At 41.5% G+C, this 22,820-nt stretch overlaps 1 protein-coding gene across 2 annotated transcripts in view; it reads left to right on the forward strand.

The window, feature by feature from the left end:
- The window catches only part of KAT7 (lysine acetyltransferase 7), a 40,510-nt gene extending 17,898 nt beyond the window's left edge, over nucleotides 1-22,612 (forward strand). Inside the window, exons 6-15 of one of the 2 annotated variants that reach the window (XM_003818036.5) lie at nucleotides 2,620-2,709; nucleotides 4,978-5,076; nucleotides 9,298-9,408; nucleotides 11,326-11,517; nucleotides 14,844-14,933; nucleotides 15,157-15,297; nucleotides 16,709-16,802; nucleotides 19,513-19,659; nucleotides 20,206-20,312; nucleotides 20,914-22,612. In XM_003818036.5, the coding sequence (XP_003818084.1) occupies nucleotides 2,620-2,709; nucleotides 4,978-5,076; nucleotides 9,298-9,408; nucleotides 11,326-11,517; nucleotides 14,844-14,933; nucleotides 15,157-15,297; nucleotides 16,709-16,802; nucleotides 19,513-19,659; nucleotides 20,206-20,312; nucleotides 20,914-21,015 (1,173 nt within the window). In that variant the 3' untranslated portion in view covers nucleotides 21,016-22,612. The remainder of the gene's footprint in view (nucleotides 1-2,619; nucleotides 2,710-4,977; nucleotides 5,077-9,297; nucleotides 9,409-11,325; nucleotides 11,518-14,843; nucleotides 14,934-15,156; nucleotides 15,298-16,708; nucleotides 16,803-19,512; nucleotides 19,660-20,205; nucleotides 20,313-20,913) is intronic. The other variant, XM_003818034.6, reaches the window with a different exon arrangement.
- Nucleotides 22,613-22,820: the final 208 nt, after the last annotated feature.

A 22,820-nucleotide genomic window follows, 5' to 3' on the forward strand; every position in this document is an offset into this window, starting at 1 on the left:
CTAAATCAAAACAGAAAAAGCTGTGCCCACATCTATGTCAGAAGCAGGAAAGGCTTCAGGTACTTCTTTCTCAGAAAATAACTGCGATCCCTGCTTTTTGAGAGTTGTTCTCTACCACTTGTCTCTAAATATAATGATCTGATACTATGGATGGTTTTACATAAAAATCTTCCTGAGATGTCTTTTGCTTTTGAAATTGTTAGTTTGTAGCAATATGACCATGTAACGTTAAGCAGTTTATTTTAGAAAAAGAAAAATTTCAGTTTGGTGAAGAAAATTCTGACCAAAGGAAAACATTTCTATCTTGAATTTATCCTCTTTGTTCTCTCTTCTTTGCAAGGGGCATTAGGCGCAGAATAATCCATCTTTACTACTGGAACATGTGCATGGAGGATCAGGAGAATTTCTGAGATGATATATTTTTATTACATTTAGAACCCTAAGTGGAAAGATTAGACAAATTCCCCACATTTATTAACAGCTCTAGTGTTTTTGAAGAACCTGCATATACATGATTGCTCTTGAGTTTCCCAGGACACCCTTGCGATCAGTGATGTTACATTTGTATTCAGTCATATATTTCTGTAGCTGCATGTGCCAAATACAGGTATCTGAGGATTCAGTGAATAAAAGACTGCATTTAAGGAGCTCATGTTCTCACAGGGGGAGGCAACATAAACCTTCAAATTAATAAGTAAATAATTTTGTGCAGTGATAAATATTGTGAGGAAAAAAAGACGAATGATATAGAGAGAGTCTGTTTCGGGGGTGAGGGTAGGGATAGCACTGCTTTTCCCAGGATGGTCCTGGAAGACATTCCTGAGGAGATGGCATTTGATCTGGGACGTGGATGATGGCAAAGAAGCAGTTGTGTAAAGATCTAGAAGAAAAGATATCTTAAGTAGAAGCAACAGCAAGTGCAGAGGCCATGAGGCGCGGCTAAACTGATGGGTTTGAGAGGCTGAATGAAAGTAGGCCGTGTATGGCTGGATCCAGATCATAAAGGACCTTGTGGACCTTGGCACAGGAGTATATTTTTGTTCTGATAGAATGAGAAGCATTTGGGGGGCTTTAACAAAGGCATGACAGGATTTCAGGCACGCTTTTGAAAACTGAAGACTTGTTAACGTGGAGAATGGAGTGTGGGGGCAAGAGTTGATGCAGGGTATAGGGTGCTTGGGAGACTGCATGGAAGTTCAGGCAGTAGTTGGTGGACTGGACTAGCTTTGTATCGGCAGCAATTCTAAGACTAGGTTGGATTCAGGATACGTTTTAGAGGGGAGCAACCCGTTAGGCTTGCTGATTGATTTGATGTGAGGTGTGAGAAAAGAGAAGAATCTAGGATAACATTCAAGTTGTTGACTGGATCAGCTATTTAGACAGTATTGCCATTTATTAATACCGGGAAGATTTGGGGTAGAGCAGATTTGTGGAGAAATGCCAGTCGTTCTGTTTTGACCATTCTGAGTTTTAGTGGTGAAGTGGAATAAGCAGTTGGATATCAGTTCCCAATTCCCAGATTATGAAACAGAAACTGTTGAGAGCTGATGTGATTTGTCTGAGGTCATGTAACTACAGAATTAAGTTTCCCTGGAGACTTGAACCCAGGTTTTCTTTTTTTTTTGTTTTGAGACAGTCTGGCTCTGTCACCCAGGCTGGAGTGCATTGGTGCAATCTCAGCTCACTGCAATCTCAGCCTCCTAGATTCAAGCAATTCTCATGCCTCAGCCTCAAGTAGCTGGGATTACAGGTGTGCGCCACCACGCCTGGCTAGTTTTTGTATTTTTAGTAAAGACGAGGTTTCACCATGTTGCCCAGGCTGGTCTTGAACTCCTGGCCTCAAGTGATCTGCCCACCTTGGCTTTCCAAAGTGCTGGGATTACAGATGTAAGGCACTGCATGTGGCCAAGCCCAGGTTTTCTTTCTTTGTTTTTTTTTTTTTTTTTTTTTTTTTTTTTTTTTTTTTTTTAAGACAGAGTCTCGCTCTGTTGTCCAGGCTGGAGTGCAGTGGTACGATCTCGGCTCACTGCAACTTCTACCTCCCGGGTTCAAGCAGTTCTCCTGCCTCAGCCTCCCGAGTAGCGGGGATCACAGGCGCCTGCCACCATGCCTGGCTAATTTTTTGTATTTTTAATAGAGACGGGGTTTCACCGTGTTGGCCAGGCTGGTCTCAAACTCCTGACCTTAGCTAATCTGCCCGCCTCAGCCTCCCAAAGTGCTGGGATTACAGGCGTGAGGCACCACACCCAGCCCAAACCCAGGTTTTCTAATGTTTTCTTTGTACTTCCATACTCTATTCTTGCACTTCCTCATGCTTTTTTAATTTATTTATTGTACTTTGGGAAGAGTCCAGGCTCAGAGTCATCAGACATGATTAAAACCTTAGTGATCCCATCATTTAGCTGGATCATTTCAACTTCTCTGATCCTGTTATTGGCTGAGAAGGCAGAATGTGAAGCTTGCCTTATCTCTTTCTTGTAGAGATTGTGACAATAAGTGTGAAGACCCTTTGAAAGTAAAGTACAACATAAATCCAAGGCATTATCATTGTATTCTTATGCTTTAAGTAAACGTAGTCTTAGAAGCAGGTGGATTTATTGACGTTGTTGATGGTTGCAGGTGAGAGCACAGAGCCGGGATAAGCAGATAGAAGAAAGGATGCTGTCTCACAGGCAAGATGACAACAACAGGCATGCAACCAGGCACCAGGTATGGGCCTTGTTAAAGCACTGGCCATTCATAGTTTGAGGTCCGTTTCTTGGATCTCCTCTATAATTGTCTTCAGGCATGTCTATGCCTCATTTCCTGTGGTATGTCTTCCAGATGTAAACTTAGAATCATGTTTGTTTTTCAAACAGTAAATTTTCATAAAACAAACACTTCTACCTCATGAATGAAGGAATCATGCTATCTACAGTAGTAGTAATAGTAGTAGCAGTAGTAGTAGTAGATAATTCTTATTTGAAAGATTACACTTGCTGCTTCATTTCCTCACTTCGCATCCTTTAAGACTATTGTAGCTTTCAAACCTCTCCACTCTGCTAGCACCTTTCCAAGGCCACCAGTGACTTTTTCCCAGCATTTGACACTTGCTGACTGTGTTATTTGTCTTCTACTTATCTCTTCCCTTGGTTTATAGGGAGCATCCTGGCTTGGTCCTAATCCTCCTCCTGCCTCTCTGAACATTCCTGCCACATTGGTTCACTTACTTCCTTGTTCTTCCCTAAATGCCTTTGGTCTTCACTCTTCCTGTTTTCCTGCCTGGAACGCTATACCTGTACCAAGAACAGATGGTATTTTCTTTCAAGGCCCGTGCAGTTCTCAGCTGTTGGAGGAATTTTTCCCAAATTCTCTCCCACCGTTAAGGAATTTCTTCCTTATGTATTCCCATTGTAGTGCTCTCAAAATGTTAGCCTTTGTGACATATTATATTTTGTTCATCATTTAAGTGTCTGTTTTTGCAGTTAGATTATAGGTGGATAGCAGAGATATATGGTGATGAGGAAGAAGTTTGACTTTGGAGCCAAACAGATGTGAATTTGAATACTGATTATTTAACTCTAGCTATGTTGTCCCGGGCAGGTCAACTAACCTATTTCTTTGTTAATAAGAAGAGGTGAATAATGCCTACCTGGCAGGGGAGTCAGCTAAATTATGTATGTAAAGTACCTATACCCAGTGCTTGGCAGGTAAAAAGCACTCCATAAGTGGTAACTACACTTTTCTTCGTTGTCTATCTTAGGTTTAATTTAATTTAATTTAATTAATTTATTTTTTAGACAGAGTTTCACTCTTTTTGCCCCGGCTGGAGTGCAATGGTGTGATCTCAGCTCACTGCAACCTCCGTCTCCCAGGTTCAAGTGATTCTCTTGCCTCAGTCTCCCAAGTAGCTGGGATTACAGGGGCACACCACCACGCCCAGCTAATTTTTGTATTTTTAGTAGAGACAGGGTTTCACCATGTTGGCCAGGCTGGTCTTAAACTCCTGACCTCCAGTAATCCACCTGCCTTGGCTTCCCAAAGTGCTGGGATTATAAGCATGAGCCACTGTGCCCAACCTTGGGTTTTATTCTTATTCAGTTTTTCTATTTAAATTAATACATATAAATGAATTTTTGTACCACTGTTGATCAGATCAATAAGCATTAATTGGAAAACAGTAAGCATTCTATAAATGATTAGTTGAAATGATCTTAATTTTATTCTTGTTGCTTTGGTGGAGACGTCTATCCTTAGTTTATGTTAATAGTAAAATAAGTTTGTATTCCTGAACCTATATTTAACTGGCAGTAAAGGTGGTGGGTGATGAGAACCTGATTTGGAATTTTTAAATTGCCATATTCATGAAAAAATTAGCTGGGCGTGGTGGTGTACACCTGTAGTCCCAGTTACATGGAAGACTGAGGCAGGAGGATGGTTTGAGCACAGGAGGTAGAGGTTGCAGTGAGCCACGATCGTGCCGCTGCATTTCAGCCTAGGCGACAGAGCGAGACCCTGCCTCAAAAATAATACAAATGAATAAAATAAAATTGCCATATGATTTGCAGTGTGGCTAGAAAATTTCTGGCATTTTTTTCTCTTTAAAATTTTTTAAATGTTTTGGTACCTTCTTTTTTTTGTTTGTTTTTGTGCCAGAGTCTCTCTCTGTCTCCCAGGCTGGAGTGCAGTGGCATGACTGGCTCACTGCAACCTCTGCCTCCCAGGTTCAGGTGATTCTCCCACCTCAGCCTCCCGAGTAGCTGGGATTACAGGCGTGCACCACCATGCCTGGCTAATTTTTGTATTTTTAATACAGATGAGGATTCACCATGTTGTCCAGGCTGGTCTTGAACTCCTGATCTCAGGTGGTCTGCCTGCCTTGGCCTCCCAAAGTGCTGAGATTACAGGCGTGAGCTACCGTGCCGGGCCTTGGCACTTTCATTTTGAAGCTTAGCTTTATAAGGAGTTTTCTCTCAGTTTTCTCCTTTTTCCTTTTAGGCACCAACGGAGAGGCAGCTTCGATATAAGGAAAAAGTGGCTGAACTCAGGAAGAAAAGAAATTCTGGACTGAGCAAAGAACAGAAAGAGAAATATATGGTGAGGGAAAGTTAAATATTTAATGAGCATGAACTCCTGCTATCACATTTGATTCCTTTTGCTTTCTGAGCTTCTGCCTTTCAGATTTGCCGTTTAGTATTCTCCACATGTGAATACCAATTGACTCTTCTATGGCACTTAGAGTTTATTTCATCCCCCAAAACTGAATTGTTGAGAGTGGAAACAGGAGGTCTTGGGAAAATGAAATACAATTAGAATTTAAATTTTAAAAAATTTGATCCTCTGGTTGTTCATAAATTTTACTTTCATCTTAAAGGGTTAAATTTACCCGCTAGAACACATGCCATGGCACTGGAAATGTCTGTATGAAGAAAAATATTCAAGCTTAATAGTAGTCTGCTTATTTTAATGGAAAAATAGATTTCCTCCATGATTAAAAGGTATTAATTGGGTGAATATTCTGTAATAGACCTTCTTGTAGTATTTTAACATTTTTTTCTAACTTTAGAAGTAATGTATATTTGTAAGACAATTTAGAGTGATTAAGCCAAGTATATGGAAGAAAACAAATCCTACTACCTAAAAATAGCCACAGTTAGTGTTTTTGGATATATCCTAGCTTTTTCACAATCTCTTATTTACATAATTACCTTCTTACTGTATGTAGCACTTTGAATTCTGTGTTTTTGCTTAAAAATCTTTTTTTTTTTTTTTTTTTTGAGACAGTCGGCCAGGCTGGAGTGCAGTGGCACAATCTCGGCTCACTACAACCTCTGCCTCCTGGGCTCAAGTAATTCTCCCGCCTCAGCCTCCCGAATAGCTAGGATTACAGACATGTGCCACCACGCCCAGCTAATTTGTGTATTTTTGGTAGAGATGGGGTTTTACCATGTTGGCCAGGCTGGTCTCGAACTCCTGACCTCAGGTAATCTGCCCACCTCGGCCTCCCAAAGTGTTGGGATTACAGGCGTGAGCCACCATGCCCGGCCTTAAACATCTTTTTTTAGGAAAAGATTTTATTATAAATGTATTAATACGTGCTTACTACTGAAAATACCAAAAATATAGAGAAGAAACATTCCAATAAAAAAAAATTGTCCTTCAAGATACAAACCACTGCTTAACATTTTGATGTGTGTTCTTTCACAGTCTTTTTCTTTTTCTTTCTTTTTGAGACAGAGTCTTGCCCTGTCCCCAAGGCTGAAGGCTGGAGGCTGGAGTGCAGTGGTGCGATCTTGGCTCACTGTAACCTCTGCCTCCTGGGTTCAAGCAGTTCTCTGCCTCAGCCTCCCAAGTAGCTGGGATTACAGGCGCCTACCACCACACCCGGCTAATTTTTGTATTTTTAGTAGAGATGGGGTTTCACCATGTTGGCCAGGCTGGTCTTGAACTCCTGACCTCGTGATCCACCCGCCTTGGCCTCCCGAAGTGCTGGGATTATAGGCATGAGCCACTGCACCCGGCCTTTTTTTTTTTTTTTTTTAATTTATTTATTTTAAATTTTAGATAAGGGTGTACATGTGCAGGTTTGTTACATAGATCTATTGTGTGATGCTCAGATTTAGGCTTCTAATGATCTTATCTTGTCACCCAAGTAGTGAACATAGTGATAGGTAGTTTTTCGACCCTTGTCCGCCTCCCCACTCTTGGAATCCTCAGTGTTTATTGTTCCCTTCTTTGTGTCCCTCTGTACCCAGTGGTTAGCTCCCACTTATAAGTGAGAACATGCTGTGTTTGGTTTTCTGTTTTTTTGTTAATTTGCTTAAGATAATGGCCTCCAGTTGCATCCATGTCGCTGCAAAGGACATGATTTCATTCTTTTTTATGGCTGCTCTTTTAGATTTTTTCTGACATTTTAGTTTTTTTCATAGAATTGGAATGTTTTCTTATTTAGCCATTGGGATAGATTCTTAAACATAGGGCATGTGAATACTTAGTCAGAGCATGGCTTCACTAAGACAAAAATATGCCAGACTATGCATAGTTGACCCTTCGTATCCATGGATTTTGTTCCTGTGGATTCAACCAACCACGGATCGGAAATATTCCGGGAAAAAAATGTGGTTTGTACTGAATGTGTACAGACTTTTTCTTGTCATTATTTCTGAAATAGTAGTGTTAACAGCTATTTACATGGCATTGACATCACATTATAAGTAATCTAGAGATGACTTAAAGTATACTGCTGGATGTGCCCAGGTTATATGCAAATATGACATCATTTACATACGAGACTTGAGCATCCATGGATTTTGTTATATGCAGGGAGGTTGTGGGGGCGTTCCTGGAACTGGTCCCCCAGGGATATCAAGAGATGACTGTATTTACTTTTTTTTTTTTTGAGGCGGAGTTTTTGAGACAGAGTCTCACTCTGTCACCCAGGCTGGAGTGCAGCAGTGGTGCAATCACAGCTCACTGCAACCTCTGCCTCCTGGGTTCTGGGTTCAAGCAATTCTCCTGCCTCAGCCTCCCGAGTAGCTGGAATAATAGGTGTGGGCCACCACACCCAGCTGATTTTCGTAATTTTAGTAGAGACAGGGTTTTACCATGTTGCCCAGGCTGGTCTCAAACTCCTGACCTCAAGTGATTTGCCCACTTCGGCCTCCCAAGGTGCTAGGATTACAGGTGTGAGCCACCACACCTGGCCTGTATTTACTTTTTTGACAGTCATCACTGTCTTAAATGCTAATTTTATGAATACGTGGACATAGGCCAATGTAAGATGGGTTGTGGGGTGAATTTGTAGTTAGACCTTTACACCAGACTGTGTTGGTTTGTACAGTGAGGGCTTTAGTAGTGGGCTATAGGGTACCAGATTGTTTGCTTGCCCCAGTCTTGTTCACTGTTTCTATCTGCAAACTTGTTAGAAGGGTAATAAGACAGTGATACCGTATATTGAGTGATTAGTGCTAGGCACTGTGGTTGTGACGTTCCTTTGATCTTTTAACAGTCCAGTATGATTGGTGAAATTTCCCATATTTTATATACAGGAAAACTAAGACTGAGAGAGGTAAGTTACCTAAAATCATACAGGCAGAAAGAGTGTCTGAAGTAAAAGTTCTTGAAATTTTTAACCTTAACAAACATCTGCTCTGCTTTTTAGTAATTTGGGATAGGTTATTAGGACCCAACCTCCTTGATCAAAATGCTGGCTAGGACTTTTTTCAAGCTTTTTTTTTTTTCCAGTGTTCCTCAAAATAGAAGAAATAACTACCGCGTAGAACCCAAATCTTAGATGATAGAGTCCAAATTTAAAAAGATTCACAGCAGATGGAATCAGATTAACTGGAAGAAATTTTAATAGGGATAAAGATACTGATGAATGGTCTCTTCATACGGTAATATGTGTGTGAAATCTATAATGTTTTCCTGAGATAAGCCATCCACTCCACTTAACTACCATTATCTCCTATTCTCTGGATGGGAGGTGGAGCCTACAACAGAGTGGGAAGGGCTAAAATCAAAGGCTTAAAAGGGAAGTTTCCTTTGTAGAATCTCTTTCCTGGAAAGGATTCTTGTAGTGACTGCCATGGTAAGATTAGGGAATTATTTAAGACTGGATTATTCTCATGCTTTTAATTTTCTATGGCTTTCACCTGTCTTATTCTTGCTTAATATTTAGTAAGTCATTTTTAGAGAGTCCAGCCTATTTTTCTGTGTATGTGGACTGGAGTTTGAGGGTAGCACGCCTTTTGCAGACAGCATAATGGTGGCTGGAGCAATTCAAGTGAAAGAAGTTACAAAGGACTGCTTCATCCAGCTGCCCCTGCCCCTCCCTTCCTGCAGATTTTCTTTTGAGTCTAAAATCTTAGACACTAAGGCTTAGAAAATCTGGTTTTTGTTTGTTTTGTTCTTAAATCGGGGAGTATCTACCAAAGCTCCTTCCAAATCTCAGGATTCTGGGAATTTGTAGTGTCTCTGGGTTTGTTGTACTTTATTTATTTGTACTGTCATGTAAATTTTTACATGAAGGAACAGCGTTCTGATCCACAAAGTGTATCTTTTCAGAGATAGAAGAATGAAGCTCCCTTCTGGAAGTGTGGGAGCATTTCCTCTCCAGATTCACCGGGGTGGGTAGTGGGAGTCTTGTGGCATTAACCTGATAAGTAGTATGTCTTGCGCTCAATCCCTAGCACCTAGTATGTAGGCACTAAATAAATAGCTTATGGTTGTGTGGTTTGCATGGATTGAAATGAAATAGATTAAAAAGTTCTTAGAAGCAGAGAGTATCAGAGTATCACGCTCTGGTTATTTTCCTAGGAACACAGACAGACCTATGGGAACACACGGGAACCTCTTTTAGAAAACCTGACAAGCGAATATGACTTGGATCTTTTCCGAAGAGCACAAGCCCGGGCTTCAGAGGATTTGGTGAGTATTAAAACCTCCAAACTGAAGGCCACTTGTGAAAGGTGCTTAGAGTTGCCAGGAAAAATGATTGCAAATCAGTTTGATGGGAATTAAATGTACCTTGCTTCTGGAATCTCTTTCCCTGTCTCCCAGCTGTCCCTTTTTGGAGACTAGCCTTCCCTTTCAGATTTAAAATGAATCACCCCTCCTCCCTTCCTTTTTTTATTCCCTGCTTTCCACCTCGGCTCCCGGAAGTACCAGTTTGGCTAGAGCTGATGAGGCTGGATAAAACCATAGGCGCCCCTTTGTCTCAGCTGGGCAATTTGCAATTCTGAGAACCTGTAGCCTAGGAGAGACTCATCTCTGTTGTTTTCTTAATCCCAACAGGAACTCCCCTTTTGCTAGGTTTCCTCTGCACTAAGAATGAAAATAACAGTGAAGAGGAATAATGGAAAAGGCTGTTGTCAGATGTTTTAGAATTAATCTTTGACACAGCCAAGTTTGATACATTGGTTTTCCATTCTGATATTTATTTAGAGCTAGTTTATACTGAGTTGCTGTCCTAGGCAGAATTTTTAACAACTTTGCTTGAAGAAAATTCTGGTGATTGAGTTTACCTCTGATATAACAGATTAAATGTGTTCAGGGAAGCTCAGTTTTAAAGTGAATCTCGTCTTCACCCCCTTCCCCCTTGTATTAAAAAAAAAATTGTATCAAATACTAGACTTGTTGAAAACTTGGCAGAGGCAGGGTTTGCTGGCTACCCTTGGCTGGGATGGGCTGTTACTGCTGCTGGTTTTCTCTATCCTATTCTGGCATGGAGCATTTCCTGGGCTAGCCTTTTACAACTTTACACCTGGTTATGCTTACAAATTATAATACTTTTGTAGCCAACTCAGAGCCACTGAATGGAGATGGATATCCGAATTTTTTTTTTTTTCTGAGACAGGGTTTTGCCCTGTTGCCCAAACTGGAGTGCAGTGGTGCCATCATGACTCACTGCAGCCTCGACCTTCAGTGCTCAAGCGATTCTCCCACGTCAGCCTCCTGAGTAGCTGGGACTACAGGCATGCCACTACACCCATCCCAGAAATATTTTCTGCCTTCTAGAGTTTAGATTCTAGAATTATCATGCACATTTCAAAAATATTTTTTAAAGGGCCTATTTTTTTTTCTAAGTGACCATTGTGGATATATTTCACGGAGATTCATATAGCTTTATAAAAGCTTCTGCAGATAAGTAAGGCAGATTCTAAATCAAGTTTTTTGTTTAGTTTTAGAATACTTTATAAGGGTGGGGAGTTTGTATCTGTGATGATTTTCTTTATAATTCAGTTTGGTCTAGGCTGATAAAAATGAAGTTTCCAAGGTATCATTCTGGTGAGGCCCAGAATGTGGGAGGTAGCAGAGAAACCTCTCTTTTGAGACCTGTGCTCTGGGCAGTATGGGTAGTAAGTTTTCTGTACACCTGTGTGATTTTTCATGTAGCTCTCTTTAGTGTAAATTCTCATGGATAGAAGCCAAATCTGTCTGATTTTTTTCATAGCCTAGCGTGGTGGCATGCACACACACTTTTAAAAACAAAGATAATATTTATTTTTTTAAAAAGGAGTTTCGCTCTGTCTCCCAGGCTGGAGTGCAGTAGTGCGATCTCGGTTCACTGCAGCCTCTGCCTCTTGGGTTCAAGCGATTCTTCTGCCTCAGCCTCCCAAGTAGCTGGGATTACAATTGTTTGCCACCACACCTTGCTAATTGTTGTATTTTTAGTAGAGATGGGGTTTTGCCATTTCGGCCAGGCTGGTCTCGAACTCCTGGCCTTAAGTGACCTGCCTGCCTCAGCCTCCCAAAGTGGTGGGATTACAGGAGCCACTGTGCCCTGTCTAAAAGCAAAGATAATAAATTCTGATCCTCCTTTGACTTTTGATTTCTTGGCAATAGGAGAAGTTAAGGCTGCAAGGCCAAATCACAGAGGGAAGCAACATGATTAAAACAATTGCTTTTGGCCGCTATGAGCTTGATACCTGGTACCATTCTCCATATCCTGAAGAATATGCACGGCTGGGACGTCTCTATATGTGTGAATTCTGTTTAAAATATATGAAGAGCCAAACGATACTCCGCCGGCACATGGTGAGTTGTCTTGGGTTCCTCTGCCTTGACCATGATGGCAATAAGCTGTAGGATCTCTAGATTTTGCCATAGCGATGGCATCTGTTCAGGCACCTTCTCAGTGGTCCTCAGCAGTGGGATGAAGGCATAGGAAATGACAGGCCACAGCTTAAGGCGGGGTGTAGAGCCTGAGGTATGGCTTGTGCTGGGTGCCACCCAAAGCAGCTGAGGGCCCTTACCCACATCCTGTCATGTACATCTTCTTGTCTTTTGTTCTTGCTGCCTACTGCTCTTCATTTCCTCCTTGGAATATGAATTACCTCTGCCCAAAGGTTTTGTGTGTCCCAAACTAGATGAAAATACAGATTTCATTAGGCACAGCAGAGACAGCATGGCTCACCTTCATATCCCTAGCAACTAGTGTGGACAACTGATGCCCAAGAAGTATATGTTGAATGGGTACTTATTAATATTTAATAGTGATCAGCCTGTGACAGATTATGAAAGTAGCAGAATGGGTCCTTTGGTGCCTTCCCCTCTTTTTCCTAATAAAACAGGTATAAGGAGTTGAATCTGTTATTGTTGACAAATAGGTTTGCTAGATTTTTTGCAGCTTCAAAAAAAAAAGCCATTTTTCCCCCCCTCTGTTACGGAATAAGCTTTGTCTTCAGGGGAATTTCTGCCATGGAGCAAGGGTGCGGAACAGGGGAAGGAGTAGAGATTAGATTAGCCTTTCAGGCAGAGAAGACTTTTTCTTGTTTTTTTTTTTGAGAGGGAGTCTTGCTCTGTTGACCAGGCTGGAGTGCAGTGGCGCGATCTTGGCTCACTGCAACCTCCGCCTCCCAGATTCAAACGATTCTCCTGCCTCAGCCTCCTGAGTACCTGGGACTACAGTCGCACACCACCACACCTGGCTGATTTTTGTATTTTTAGTAGAGACAGGGTTTCACCATGTTGACCAGGATGGTCTTGATCTCCTGACCTCATGATCCACCCACCTCAGCTTCCCAAAGTGCTGGGATTACAGGCATGAGCCACTGTGCCAAGCCCTTGTTCTCATAATCACAATATAATTTGGCTCTAAGGCCTCTGGGGTGTCTCTTTTTCCTTCCCCTTCCTTTTTTATTTCCCAGGATTTCCATATGTTGAGCATCTATGACCCAGGTTTCCTGTGATTTCTGTCATTATACTCTTCTCCCCAGTTTGGTTGGTGATAACTGCTTTTTTATGTTCCCAGTTCAGGAGCATGTGGTCTGTAAGTTCAGGGCCCAGAACTGTTGCTTTGACTCAGGTTCTCCAGACCCTGGCACACTTGACTGCATAGGGCTAGAGTCATGGAGGGGAGGTGATGGGCGGCGATTGGTAGAAATATCAGTGCACAGGAAATAATGGGGTCAGAAGGTGGGGCACTGATACAGACGGCAGGCCGTGGAGATAAAGTAAAATGGTTTTACTGTGTGAAAGCAGGTATTTTTATTGATGTGAACTGCTTACCATTTATGCCTTTTTTCCTTTTCGTTTCTGGTTGTTGAGTGACACAAACCAATGAAACAGCCAAAAGGGCAAGAAATAGTAATAGAAGGAGAAAACAAAGAGTCTGAATAAAACTGAGAATCAAATAAACATTCTGAATATTTGAAAATCTTCCATATTATATGATATAAAAATCAGATTTCAGGAAATACCTAATTTATTCCATGCCTGTTCTTATTCCCGTTGCTTCAGGTGTGATCACTGAAATGAAATGATCTTCCTTTGGCTTGGCTTCTGTTTCTAAACAAATAATTGTTACATGAGTTTGGTTATTGTTGGGAAGAGCCAGCATGAGTAAAGGGGTAGAGATAGGAACAAACTACAGATGGAATTTTCTTGGATGGATTCCAGTTAATAAATATTTGGATTTACATATGACAAATTGGAACATGCTTCTTGAGTTGACAAAAAGAGTTGCAGTAAATTTGCTTAATAGAAAGTGTTTCATGGGCCAGGTGCAGTGGCTCATACCTGTAATCCCAGCACTTTGGGAGGCTGAAGTGGGAGGATTGCTTGAGGCCAGGAATTTGAGACCAGCCTGGGTAAAATAGTAAGACTCTGTTGCTTCAAAACCCTTTTGAAAAATTAACTAACCAGGCATGGCGCCATGCGCCTATAATCTTAGCTACATGGGAGGATCTTTTGAGCCCAGGAGTTCGAGGCTGCAGTGAGCTATGATCGTGCTATTTCAGCCTGGGTGACAGAGTGACACCCTATCTCAAAAAAAAAAAATTTTTTTTTATACGTCTATACTTTTTAAACACTTTTTTCTTTTTTTTTTTTTGAGACAGAGTCTTGCTCTGTCACTTAGGCTGGAGTGCAGTGGTGCAATGTCGGCTCACTGCAGCCTCCACCTCCCGGATTCTTCTGCCTCAGCCTCCAGAGTAGCTGGGATTACAGGCCCCCGCCACCACACCTGGCTAATATTTGTATTTTTAGTAGAGACGGGGTTTCACCATGTTGGCCAGGCTGCTGTCAAACTCCTGACCTCAGGTGATCTGCCCACCTCAGCCTCCCAAAGTGCTGGGATTACAGGCGTGAGCCACCGCATCAGGCCTTAAACATTTTAAAATGTAAACCTTTTAAAGAATTCACCTAACAGCAGATGGCTGGCTGGCTGGCTGCATTAAAACAGTAAGCACTTGAGGGTGAGGAAAAGGGGGTACTTTGTGCTCCCTTGTGGCCAAGTGACCCTAGCTTCCTGCTGCTCAGCTAGGCTGCTTGCCTTTTTTTTTTTTTTTTTTTTTCCTTTTTTTGCCACAGGACTTTCTCTTAATTTCCTTATATAACAAAGGGAATGCACTTGCAGGGGAGAAGGGCAGACAGGTAGTGGTACATGGTTTTTATCATTGTGAGTGGGTTTTCTAATCTGAACAAAGAAGGCCATCATGGTTAGGTGGTAATGAGAAGTTATGGGTAAAGGTGAGAGTAAAGTACTTAGCCACCCTAAGCTGCTGGAAATAAGCTGCTTAAGAATTTCCTGTTGGCTTGAGGCATTTGGTAATAAGCAAGCGTATTGTTATTTATTTGGCCTTTATGTAGTGGGTGATTTTAATCTCCTGGGCTAAAGTAGTGCCAGAATGTAATCCAGAATACTTGTTCCAGATTGCTATAAAAGTGTCATAAATATATTCAAATGACTTTGGAAGCCTTTGTTTTATGGAAAAAAATCTCTGTTTTGCTGTATGTTCTCAGCTTGTCCAACTGTCCGGTAGCTCAGTTAACCACATTTGACCTGTCATTCCTTTTCCTTTTTGAGGAGCAGTCTTGTTGGGAGGCTTTGGTTCCCTGATGTGAATTTCATTGTCTTGCAGGCCAAATGTGTGTGGAAACACCCACCTGGTGATGAGATATATCGCAAAGGTTCAATCTCTGTGTTTGAAGTGGATGGCAAGAAAAACAAGGTAAAAAGTGGTGACTTTAGAAAGGAGTTGAAATGTTGTATATTCCCAGGTTTCAGAAGGCATGTGTTTTTTCTCCATCACACCTTGTGAAGGACATAGAACTCTTCTCTTGTCAAAATACACAATGTGTTTCATTAATAATTATGGTATGTTTGTGAATTTTAGGCCTTTATCTGTTTAGGAATCAGTGGCCCACACATGAACTCTGTTTCTCTGCTTCCAGATCTACTGCCAGAACCTGTGCCTGTTGGCCAAACTTTTTCTGGACCACAAGACATTATATTATGATGTGGAGCCCTTCCTGTTCTATGTTATGACAGAGGCGGACAACACTGGCTGTCACCTGATTGGATATTTTTCCAAGGTAAGCAGGATCTGGAGATTAAGAAGCCAATGGCCAGAGCAGGGTGATCCATGTTCGCAGTTGGGGGCTCAAATCACTGACAGGAAGAAGCTGTACTCTGGGCAATGATGACACCCCTTCCTTAAATTAAAAAAAAAAAAAAAAGGCAAACCCATGTATCAAAGATTGTTTAATGAAAATGCAGTTTTAATTAAAAGCTTCTGGTTCATTCATTTCTAGAATTGTGGACTGGAGCTGCCTATTAATAACTGGTCAGAGCCCTCCCTAGTAACCCACAAGCCCACATCTTGTAGTCAAACCAATTCTGCTGGCTTTGCCTGCCTCTATGTTATTAGCTTAAAACCAGGAATATACTCTTTTTGCCTGATTGTTTAGCTGGGCTCCTTCTAGCACAGTGCCTTCAGTGATAACACTACTGCGCCTTTTAAAGACCCAAGGCCAGATTTTTTTTTTTTTTTTGACAGAGTCTCACTCTGTTGCCCAGGCTGGAGTACAGAGGTATGATCTTGACTCACTGCACCCTCTGCCTCCCAGGTTCAAGTGACCCTCCTGCCTCAGCCTCCTGAGTAGCTGGGATAACAGGCACCTGCCACCACGCCCAGCTAATTTTTTGTGTGATTTTAGTAGAGATGGTGTTTTACCATGTTGGCCAGGCTGGTCTCGAACTCCTGACCTCAAGTAATCCACTCGCCTTAGCCTCCTAAAGTGCTGGGATTACAGGTGTGAGCCATTGCGCCCAGCCCAAGTCATAAAAGTTTATGACTTTTAGTATAACAACTTTATTGAAATATAATTCATATACCATAAATTCACGCACTGAAAGGGTACAATTTAGTGGTTTATAGTGTATTCACAGAGTTGTGCAATCAACCCAGTTTGCATTATCCTGAAAAGAAATTGATAGCAATCACTCCTATTTCTACTCAATCCCTCTCAGTTCTTTCTCTATAAATTTCCCTATTTTGGACGTTTCCTACAAGTGGAATCACACATTTTGATTTGATTCAATGTGATTTTTTTTTTAAACCCCTTTGCAGAATGGGGACTTACAGTGGTGTTTCCTTCCCTTCTCTTCCAGTAGGCAGCTCCTTTTCAAAAATTGCATTTGAAGTGGGCTTCTATATACTGAGTCAGCAGTCTTAAACTTCTTGCCCTGCTCTGTGGCTGTCAGGAGCCCAGAGTCAGCCTCCTTAAAATGACACTGGAGGTCTCAACTAGGGAAATCCTGGGATGATTAATGGCTTTGGCCATGATAAAGGGTGTGGTTATAACAGCTGTGAGCCTGGCAGCCACTCCTTGGGACTGGTTAGCCAGATGTTTTGCAAGCAGCCTTATTTTGCATCTGTGGAAGTGCTGAAACCTTTGGTTTCAAATCCTCATGACGTGTTCATCTGTTTGCTCTTGATTTCAGGAAAAGAATTCATTCCTCAACTACAACGTCTCCTGTATCCTTACTATGCCTCAGTACATGAGACAGGGCTATGGCAAGATGCTTATTGATTTCAGTAAGTGAAACTGCTAAGTCATTAGTTCCACAAGGCAGGGACCATGTGAATATTGTTTGTCTTTTTGTCCTGTGGTCTCTGCAATTCCTGGAATATAGTGAAGGTACATGGATATTTAGTAAATGAATGAACAAGTAGGAAAAACCTGAACATTGTCATTCTGCCTAATACACATTGAACATTGAAGGAGTACAGGACTCCTCCTTAATGAGTAGGAGGTACAGAGGATGATAAAGTAAGCTCTTTAGGATTATCCCAGTTTGAGACTTTTAAACAGCACATACATGCATGAGGCTTAAAATCTGGTCCTTGATGCTAGGGATTTCACTTTTGTAGGGACTTGTCTAGAGGTAATCCATGTACCCAATGGACCCTGTGCATAATATACTCTGCCGTCATTAATTGTGGATTCTGTCTTTGTGAATTTGCTTACTCACTAAATTTTATTTGTAACCCCAAAATCAGTCTTAACATTTTTGTGGTCATTCGTGAACATGCACAGAGCAGCAAAAAGTAAGAGTCATGGATGCACACATTCCCAGCTGACTTCAGAGTTTTCAGCTCTTACACTGTAAACAAGTTCATTTTCAGTCTGGGAATGCCACCACACGGTTTTGGCCTTCTGTTGATTTTAAATGGCCCCTATGAGTAGTACTGATGTGTCTGGTGTTCCTAATCTCAGGAATACCTGGGGTACCTTACAGGGGTTAGGTAGCTTTCTTCAGGTGAATTAGAGAGTTGCTGGCAGTGAGTTCAATGTTAATGATATCAACAGTGTATATTAAGGCATTTTTAAACAGAAACATAAAATAAGTTTATGTATTGATGGTTGACCAATATGTGACCAGAGGCTTGCAGGAACCTAACCCTCCCTGTATTTCCCCTAGGAGTAGTGGTTCAATATTCACTAATTCAGGTTCTCAGTGACTTTATAAAACATAACTGCTGTGAATAACAAGACTCTACTGTGTGTTATTCTATATTTGATGTCCACTGTTATAGGACAGGGTATATTGTAATCAAAATTGGAATTCCTAGAATTAGCCTTCCAAGCCTTCTTTCTTTCTTTCTTTCTTTTTTTTGAGACGGAATTTTGCTCTTGTTGCCCAGGCTGGAGCACAATGGCCCGATGTTGGCTCACTGCAACCTCCGTCTCCTGGGTTCAGGCAATTCTACTGCCTCAGCCTCCCGAGTAGCTGGGATTACAGGCATGTGCCACCACGCCCAGCTAATTTTGTATTTTTTTAGTGGAGACGGAGTTTCTCCATGTTGTTCAGGCTGGTCTCGAACTCCCGAGCTCAGGTGATCCGCCCACCTCAGCCTCCCAGAGTGCTGGAATTACAGGCGTGAGCCACCTTGCCCGGCCACCTTCTTTCATTTTTAAGTCACCTGAGAAGAGATGAGCTGGGAAGTGACATAAGAGGGGAACTATATATCTTTGAATAGGTAACACTGTTCTTATAAACTTGATTTTATAGAAATTTTTAAGCATTAACAAAAGTATAATAAACGCTTCTATACCCATCACCCAGCTTCAGTAATTACCGTTTTTTGGGGGGCTAATCTTGTTTTACCTACATTTTCACTTGCCATTATTTTGGTATCTCTAAAAGATAAGGTCTATTACACCTTAAAAAAAAAAAGTCCTTCATGTCATAAATTGTGATATTCAAATTTCCCTGGTGTGATTTTGTTCTTTTTTTTATTTTTATTTTTTTAATACTCAGATCCAGGTAGAATTGATAGTGGGATTGAGAAATATGGCTCATAATTCACTTTTAGTCTGAAACTTTCCACTCCCATCATTTTTTTCTTGCTGTGTTTTTGTTGAAGAAAGCAGGTTAGTTGTCTAAAAGGGTTCCCCAGATTATGAACTTTGCAGACTGCATCTCCATAGTGTTGTTTTATATATTTTGTATAAATTGAATGTTAGGTGTTTAGACTTTACAACTAGAGGCTTCATCATTTGGGTTTTTTACACCCTGCACTATCTCATAGGTGGTACTGAGCTAATCTGTTCTTACCATTCAAAGATTTAAAAAATACTTAAAAACTAGGTAGTGAAGTGGCTTCACATTTTTGTTTCTCATCTCCCTTGTTTCCAACACACACCTACAGAGATTCATTATCAAAATGATTAATAGTGAAGCCTTCCAGAGTTCTTTTAGTGCCTATTACAGTAGTGCCCTCCTTATCTGCCATTTCACTTTCTGCAGTTTCAATTACCTGTAGTCAACTACGGTCCAAAAATAGGTGAGTACAGTACAATAAGATATTTTGAGAGACAGACAACCTTCACATAACTTTTATTACAGTATATTGTTATAATTGTTCTGTTTTACTATTACTCTCTTCCTGTTCTTAATTTATAAGTTAAACTGTAGCATAGATATGTGTTGATAGGAAAATACATAGTATATATAGGATTTGGTACTACCCACAGTTTTGGGCCTCCACTGGGAGTTTTGGAACACATTCCCTGTGAATAAGAGGGGACTCCTGTGTCATGTAAATGCAAATACACATTCTTCCCCTTTTGTTTATACAAAGGCAGTATACTATAGTTAACCACACAGTATTCCATTGAATGACTAAATCCTAATGGAGTGGACTGTGCTTCTTAAACCTTCTTCCATGTTGGCACACAGTTTTTTGCTATTAGGATAAGATCGAGTGTTGCTAGAAAAAGTCTGTATTTGTTCCCTGGCAGGTTATTTGCTTTCCAAAGTCGAAGAAAAAGTTGGCTCCCCAGAACGTCCACTCTCAGATCTGGGGCTTATAAGCTATCGCAGTTACTGGAAAGAAGTACTTCTCCGCTACCTGCATAATTTCCAAGGCAAAGAGATTTCTATCAAAGGTTGGTTTTTGACTCCTTGGAATGGTTGATTGTTACCCAGGAAGTTAACTCTACTGGGTATTGTGTTTCCCCTGAATGTGAGAACGGAAGGCCCACTGAATATGGACCACTGCGGAGACCCTCACTAAAGTTGCCTAGGAATCCAAAGCATTTGGCCCCTGGGAATGGTTATTAATTGGCTTCTCAAATCCAGAGTTGCCAACACTTTAATTCTTATAAAAGTCAAGAAGCAAAACTTCAGATCGTTTGGTTCATCTTTCTGAGAAAGACATCCCTGTGTATTTATGCAAGGGTGGAACAATTTAGTTTGATCTATATTTGATCCTGATTTCTAAGGGGCCAAGAGTAGCTTCTTGCTGTAATCTCCTTTTGTAGTTATTTGGACTGGTCAAATGAATACTTTGTAAACTCCTTCTGAACAGATTGGGTTGAGTATAGAAGATTCTGTCCATTTGGATTTCCTTTAAGGGAAAGTAGACCTTGGTTGGGGGCAAAGGGGTGGGAACCTGCACTTTGGCCAGGTTGTCAGTACCTCTTCTGTTTCAGAAATCAGTCAGGAGACGGCTGTGAATCCTGTGGACATTGTCAGCACTCTGCAAGCCCTTCAGATGCTCAAGTACTGGAAGGGAAAACACCTAGTTTTAAAGAGACAGGTAAGGTTCTCATCAGGGGCTTGCTCATTGCTGGATGTCCTTCAAGACTTAGCAGAGCAAAGTACGGGCCTTAAGACTCGAGAACCTTCCCTTAAAGGAGTTGGGCTACACGCCACTTTTACTGGGTCTCATTTCTGTAGCTGGCAGTGATGCCTGTGTTGCCTTATCCTTATCAGAAGGTTTTGATAAGCTCCTGTCTCAAATTTGGATGACACAAGTTAAGCAGCTCCAGTTAAGCAGCTTTATGTTGTACAGCATTTCTGTCATTTGATGTTTTTCTTAGGTGGGAGGAAATTGCCCATCTGTAGAGGAATCTTCACAAATGCTGTCTCAACTCAAACTCACTTCTAATTTTTTAAATTATTTCATATATACAATAAAGGTCGGTGAGCGATGATTTTCATTTCTCACTGAGGGTAAAGTAGGAAGAATGGATTAGATAGGAAAGCAGTTTATAAGTCAAAATATAGTATTTTTTTTGATACCCTAATATGTTGTTAAACCTTTGGCAATTCCTTCTTGGTGGTTAGTTATTTTGGAATCTATGTAAAGGCACTTGAGTTGAAAGTATGTAATCCTTTTTCCCATTGTTCTCCCTCAGGACCTGATTGATGAGTGGATAGCCAAAGAGGCCAAAAGGTCCAACTCCAATAAAACCATGGATCCCAGCTGCTTAAAATGGACCCCTCCCAAGGGCACTTAAAGTGACCTGTCATTCCGAGCCAGCGAACCCCAGCAGTAGGAATCCGTACCCTAGGGATCTGTCTGTCATTTCTGTTGCTCTTGTGATTGGCAAGTACAGTATCCTTTGGGAAGGCCATCCCCCTCAGGACTGTCCTGGCTCCGACCTTTGTGTACACTGCAGACGCTGGTTCTGAGGAACTGTTGTTTCGGCCTCAGTGAGGTTGCCTGGATGGGATCTGTATTAGACTTGAGTGCAGGTCTCTCAGCACTGACCCAAGGAGTTCTGTTATGGTACTGTACCTGTCCAGTCACTGGTTCTCTCCTCATGTCCTCTCGCCCCATGAGGTTGTGTTGTGTCTTCTAAGCGTGGTACTAGTGCTTGCCACCTGGTCACCAGACCTCCAAATATGGCTGCCACCACCAGGACCTTTCCAGTTACTCCTTATATGTGTGTTCTATGGAGGGGCAGGGAAAAGGTGGCACTCGTGAGTGTGTGTGGATTGGCAGGGGGTCCATTCACTTTGGGTTCCATCTTGCTTTAAATTTCTTGCCTTCATTTTGATTAAGAGACCTCTTTTTGATCTGTATTGGGCTAACCAGAGCCAAATACTTTTGAAGAGTTTCCCAGGGACTAGTCATGGTAATAGCATATAATTGATCTGAATGAGATGGAGAGAAGAATGAAGGGGTGGTGGTTCTGGGTTTGATTTGAGTTCACCTGTGGGCAGTGGGCAGTGGGCAGCGTCTTGGTGAAAGGGAACGGATACTACTTTTTGCCTCACTGTAAAGTACTCACTAGTAAATATTTCCTTCTCTCTTTACTCCCACTTTTTACATTTGCAGGTGCCAAAGTAATGTCCACTTTTCCCTTTCATGCTGCATATTAACTGGTTAATTATACTGCAGAAACCTTTTCACCTCCACTAGTCTGATACAGTACATCTGTACTTCCATATACCTTGCACTGATTTTGTCTGAATGCCCTGGGAGAAGTAGAAAATGATTGAAAGTGACTTCCGTATCTCAGCCCATGACTCAGCAAGGCAGAATGGCCACCCCTGCCAAAGTTTGCTTCTCTTTTCAACAGTGCCTCACCCTCCCTCTAGGATTAAAGTGCTTCTGCCCTTCCACGAACTCCTCCTCCATTTCCTTTTTGGGATTTGTCACCATCCTTCTATTCTCTGGTCTTCTATTTTTGGTGTTGTTCAAGTGAAGGAAGAGATGTTCCCTCTAATTTCTCTCTAGCCCATTATAACCTGCTATCTTGGGGCAACTTTTGATGTATGACATGTCACCCTTCCCAACTTGGTCTCCTCCAACATGCTGTCTTCATGTGGAGCCCTCACCACAATCCCTGACTCCGGTCATTTGTGCCTTTCTCTTGTCATCTCTGTACACTACTTATATTCACTGTGGGTTGGGGGAGCTAATTTTAAGCATGTTCAGTGGCAGCTCCCCTCCAGTTTCAGTGTCACTGTTAAAATTTATCAAAAAGCAACTTCACTAGGGGTTTTCTTAAGGGATAAAGGCCTTTTACAGAAGCTAAACCCTTCCCCACATGTGGTAGAATGTGCTCTTCTATATCTACTCCTCAATAAAGCATGTTCTCTGCTCAAGTCTGTTTCATCTGGGGGCTCTCATTTATATATGAAAATGATGCACACGATCTGCTACTAATAGTAAATGCACTTGGGATTTGCTTTCCCTAGCAGTAAACTGTTGAGGGATGTGGTTTGTGGCTATGGAATGTTTTTCCCTGTGATACAGGCTGTCTATAAAGATCAAGGGAGTGCTCACTCTGAACTTCTCTAGATGGTGGCACAA

This window comes from Pan paniscus, chromosome 19, assembly GCF_029289425.2.
Source record: "Pan paniscus chromosome 19, NHGRI_mPanPan1-v2.0_pri, whole genome shotgun sequence".
Lineage (NCBI taxonomy): Eukaryota > Metazoa > Chordata > Mammalia > Primates > Hominidae > Pan > Pan paniscus.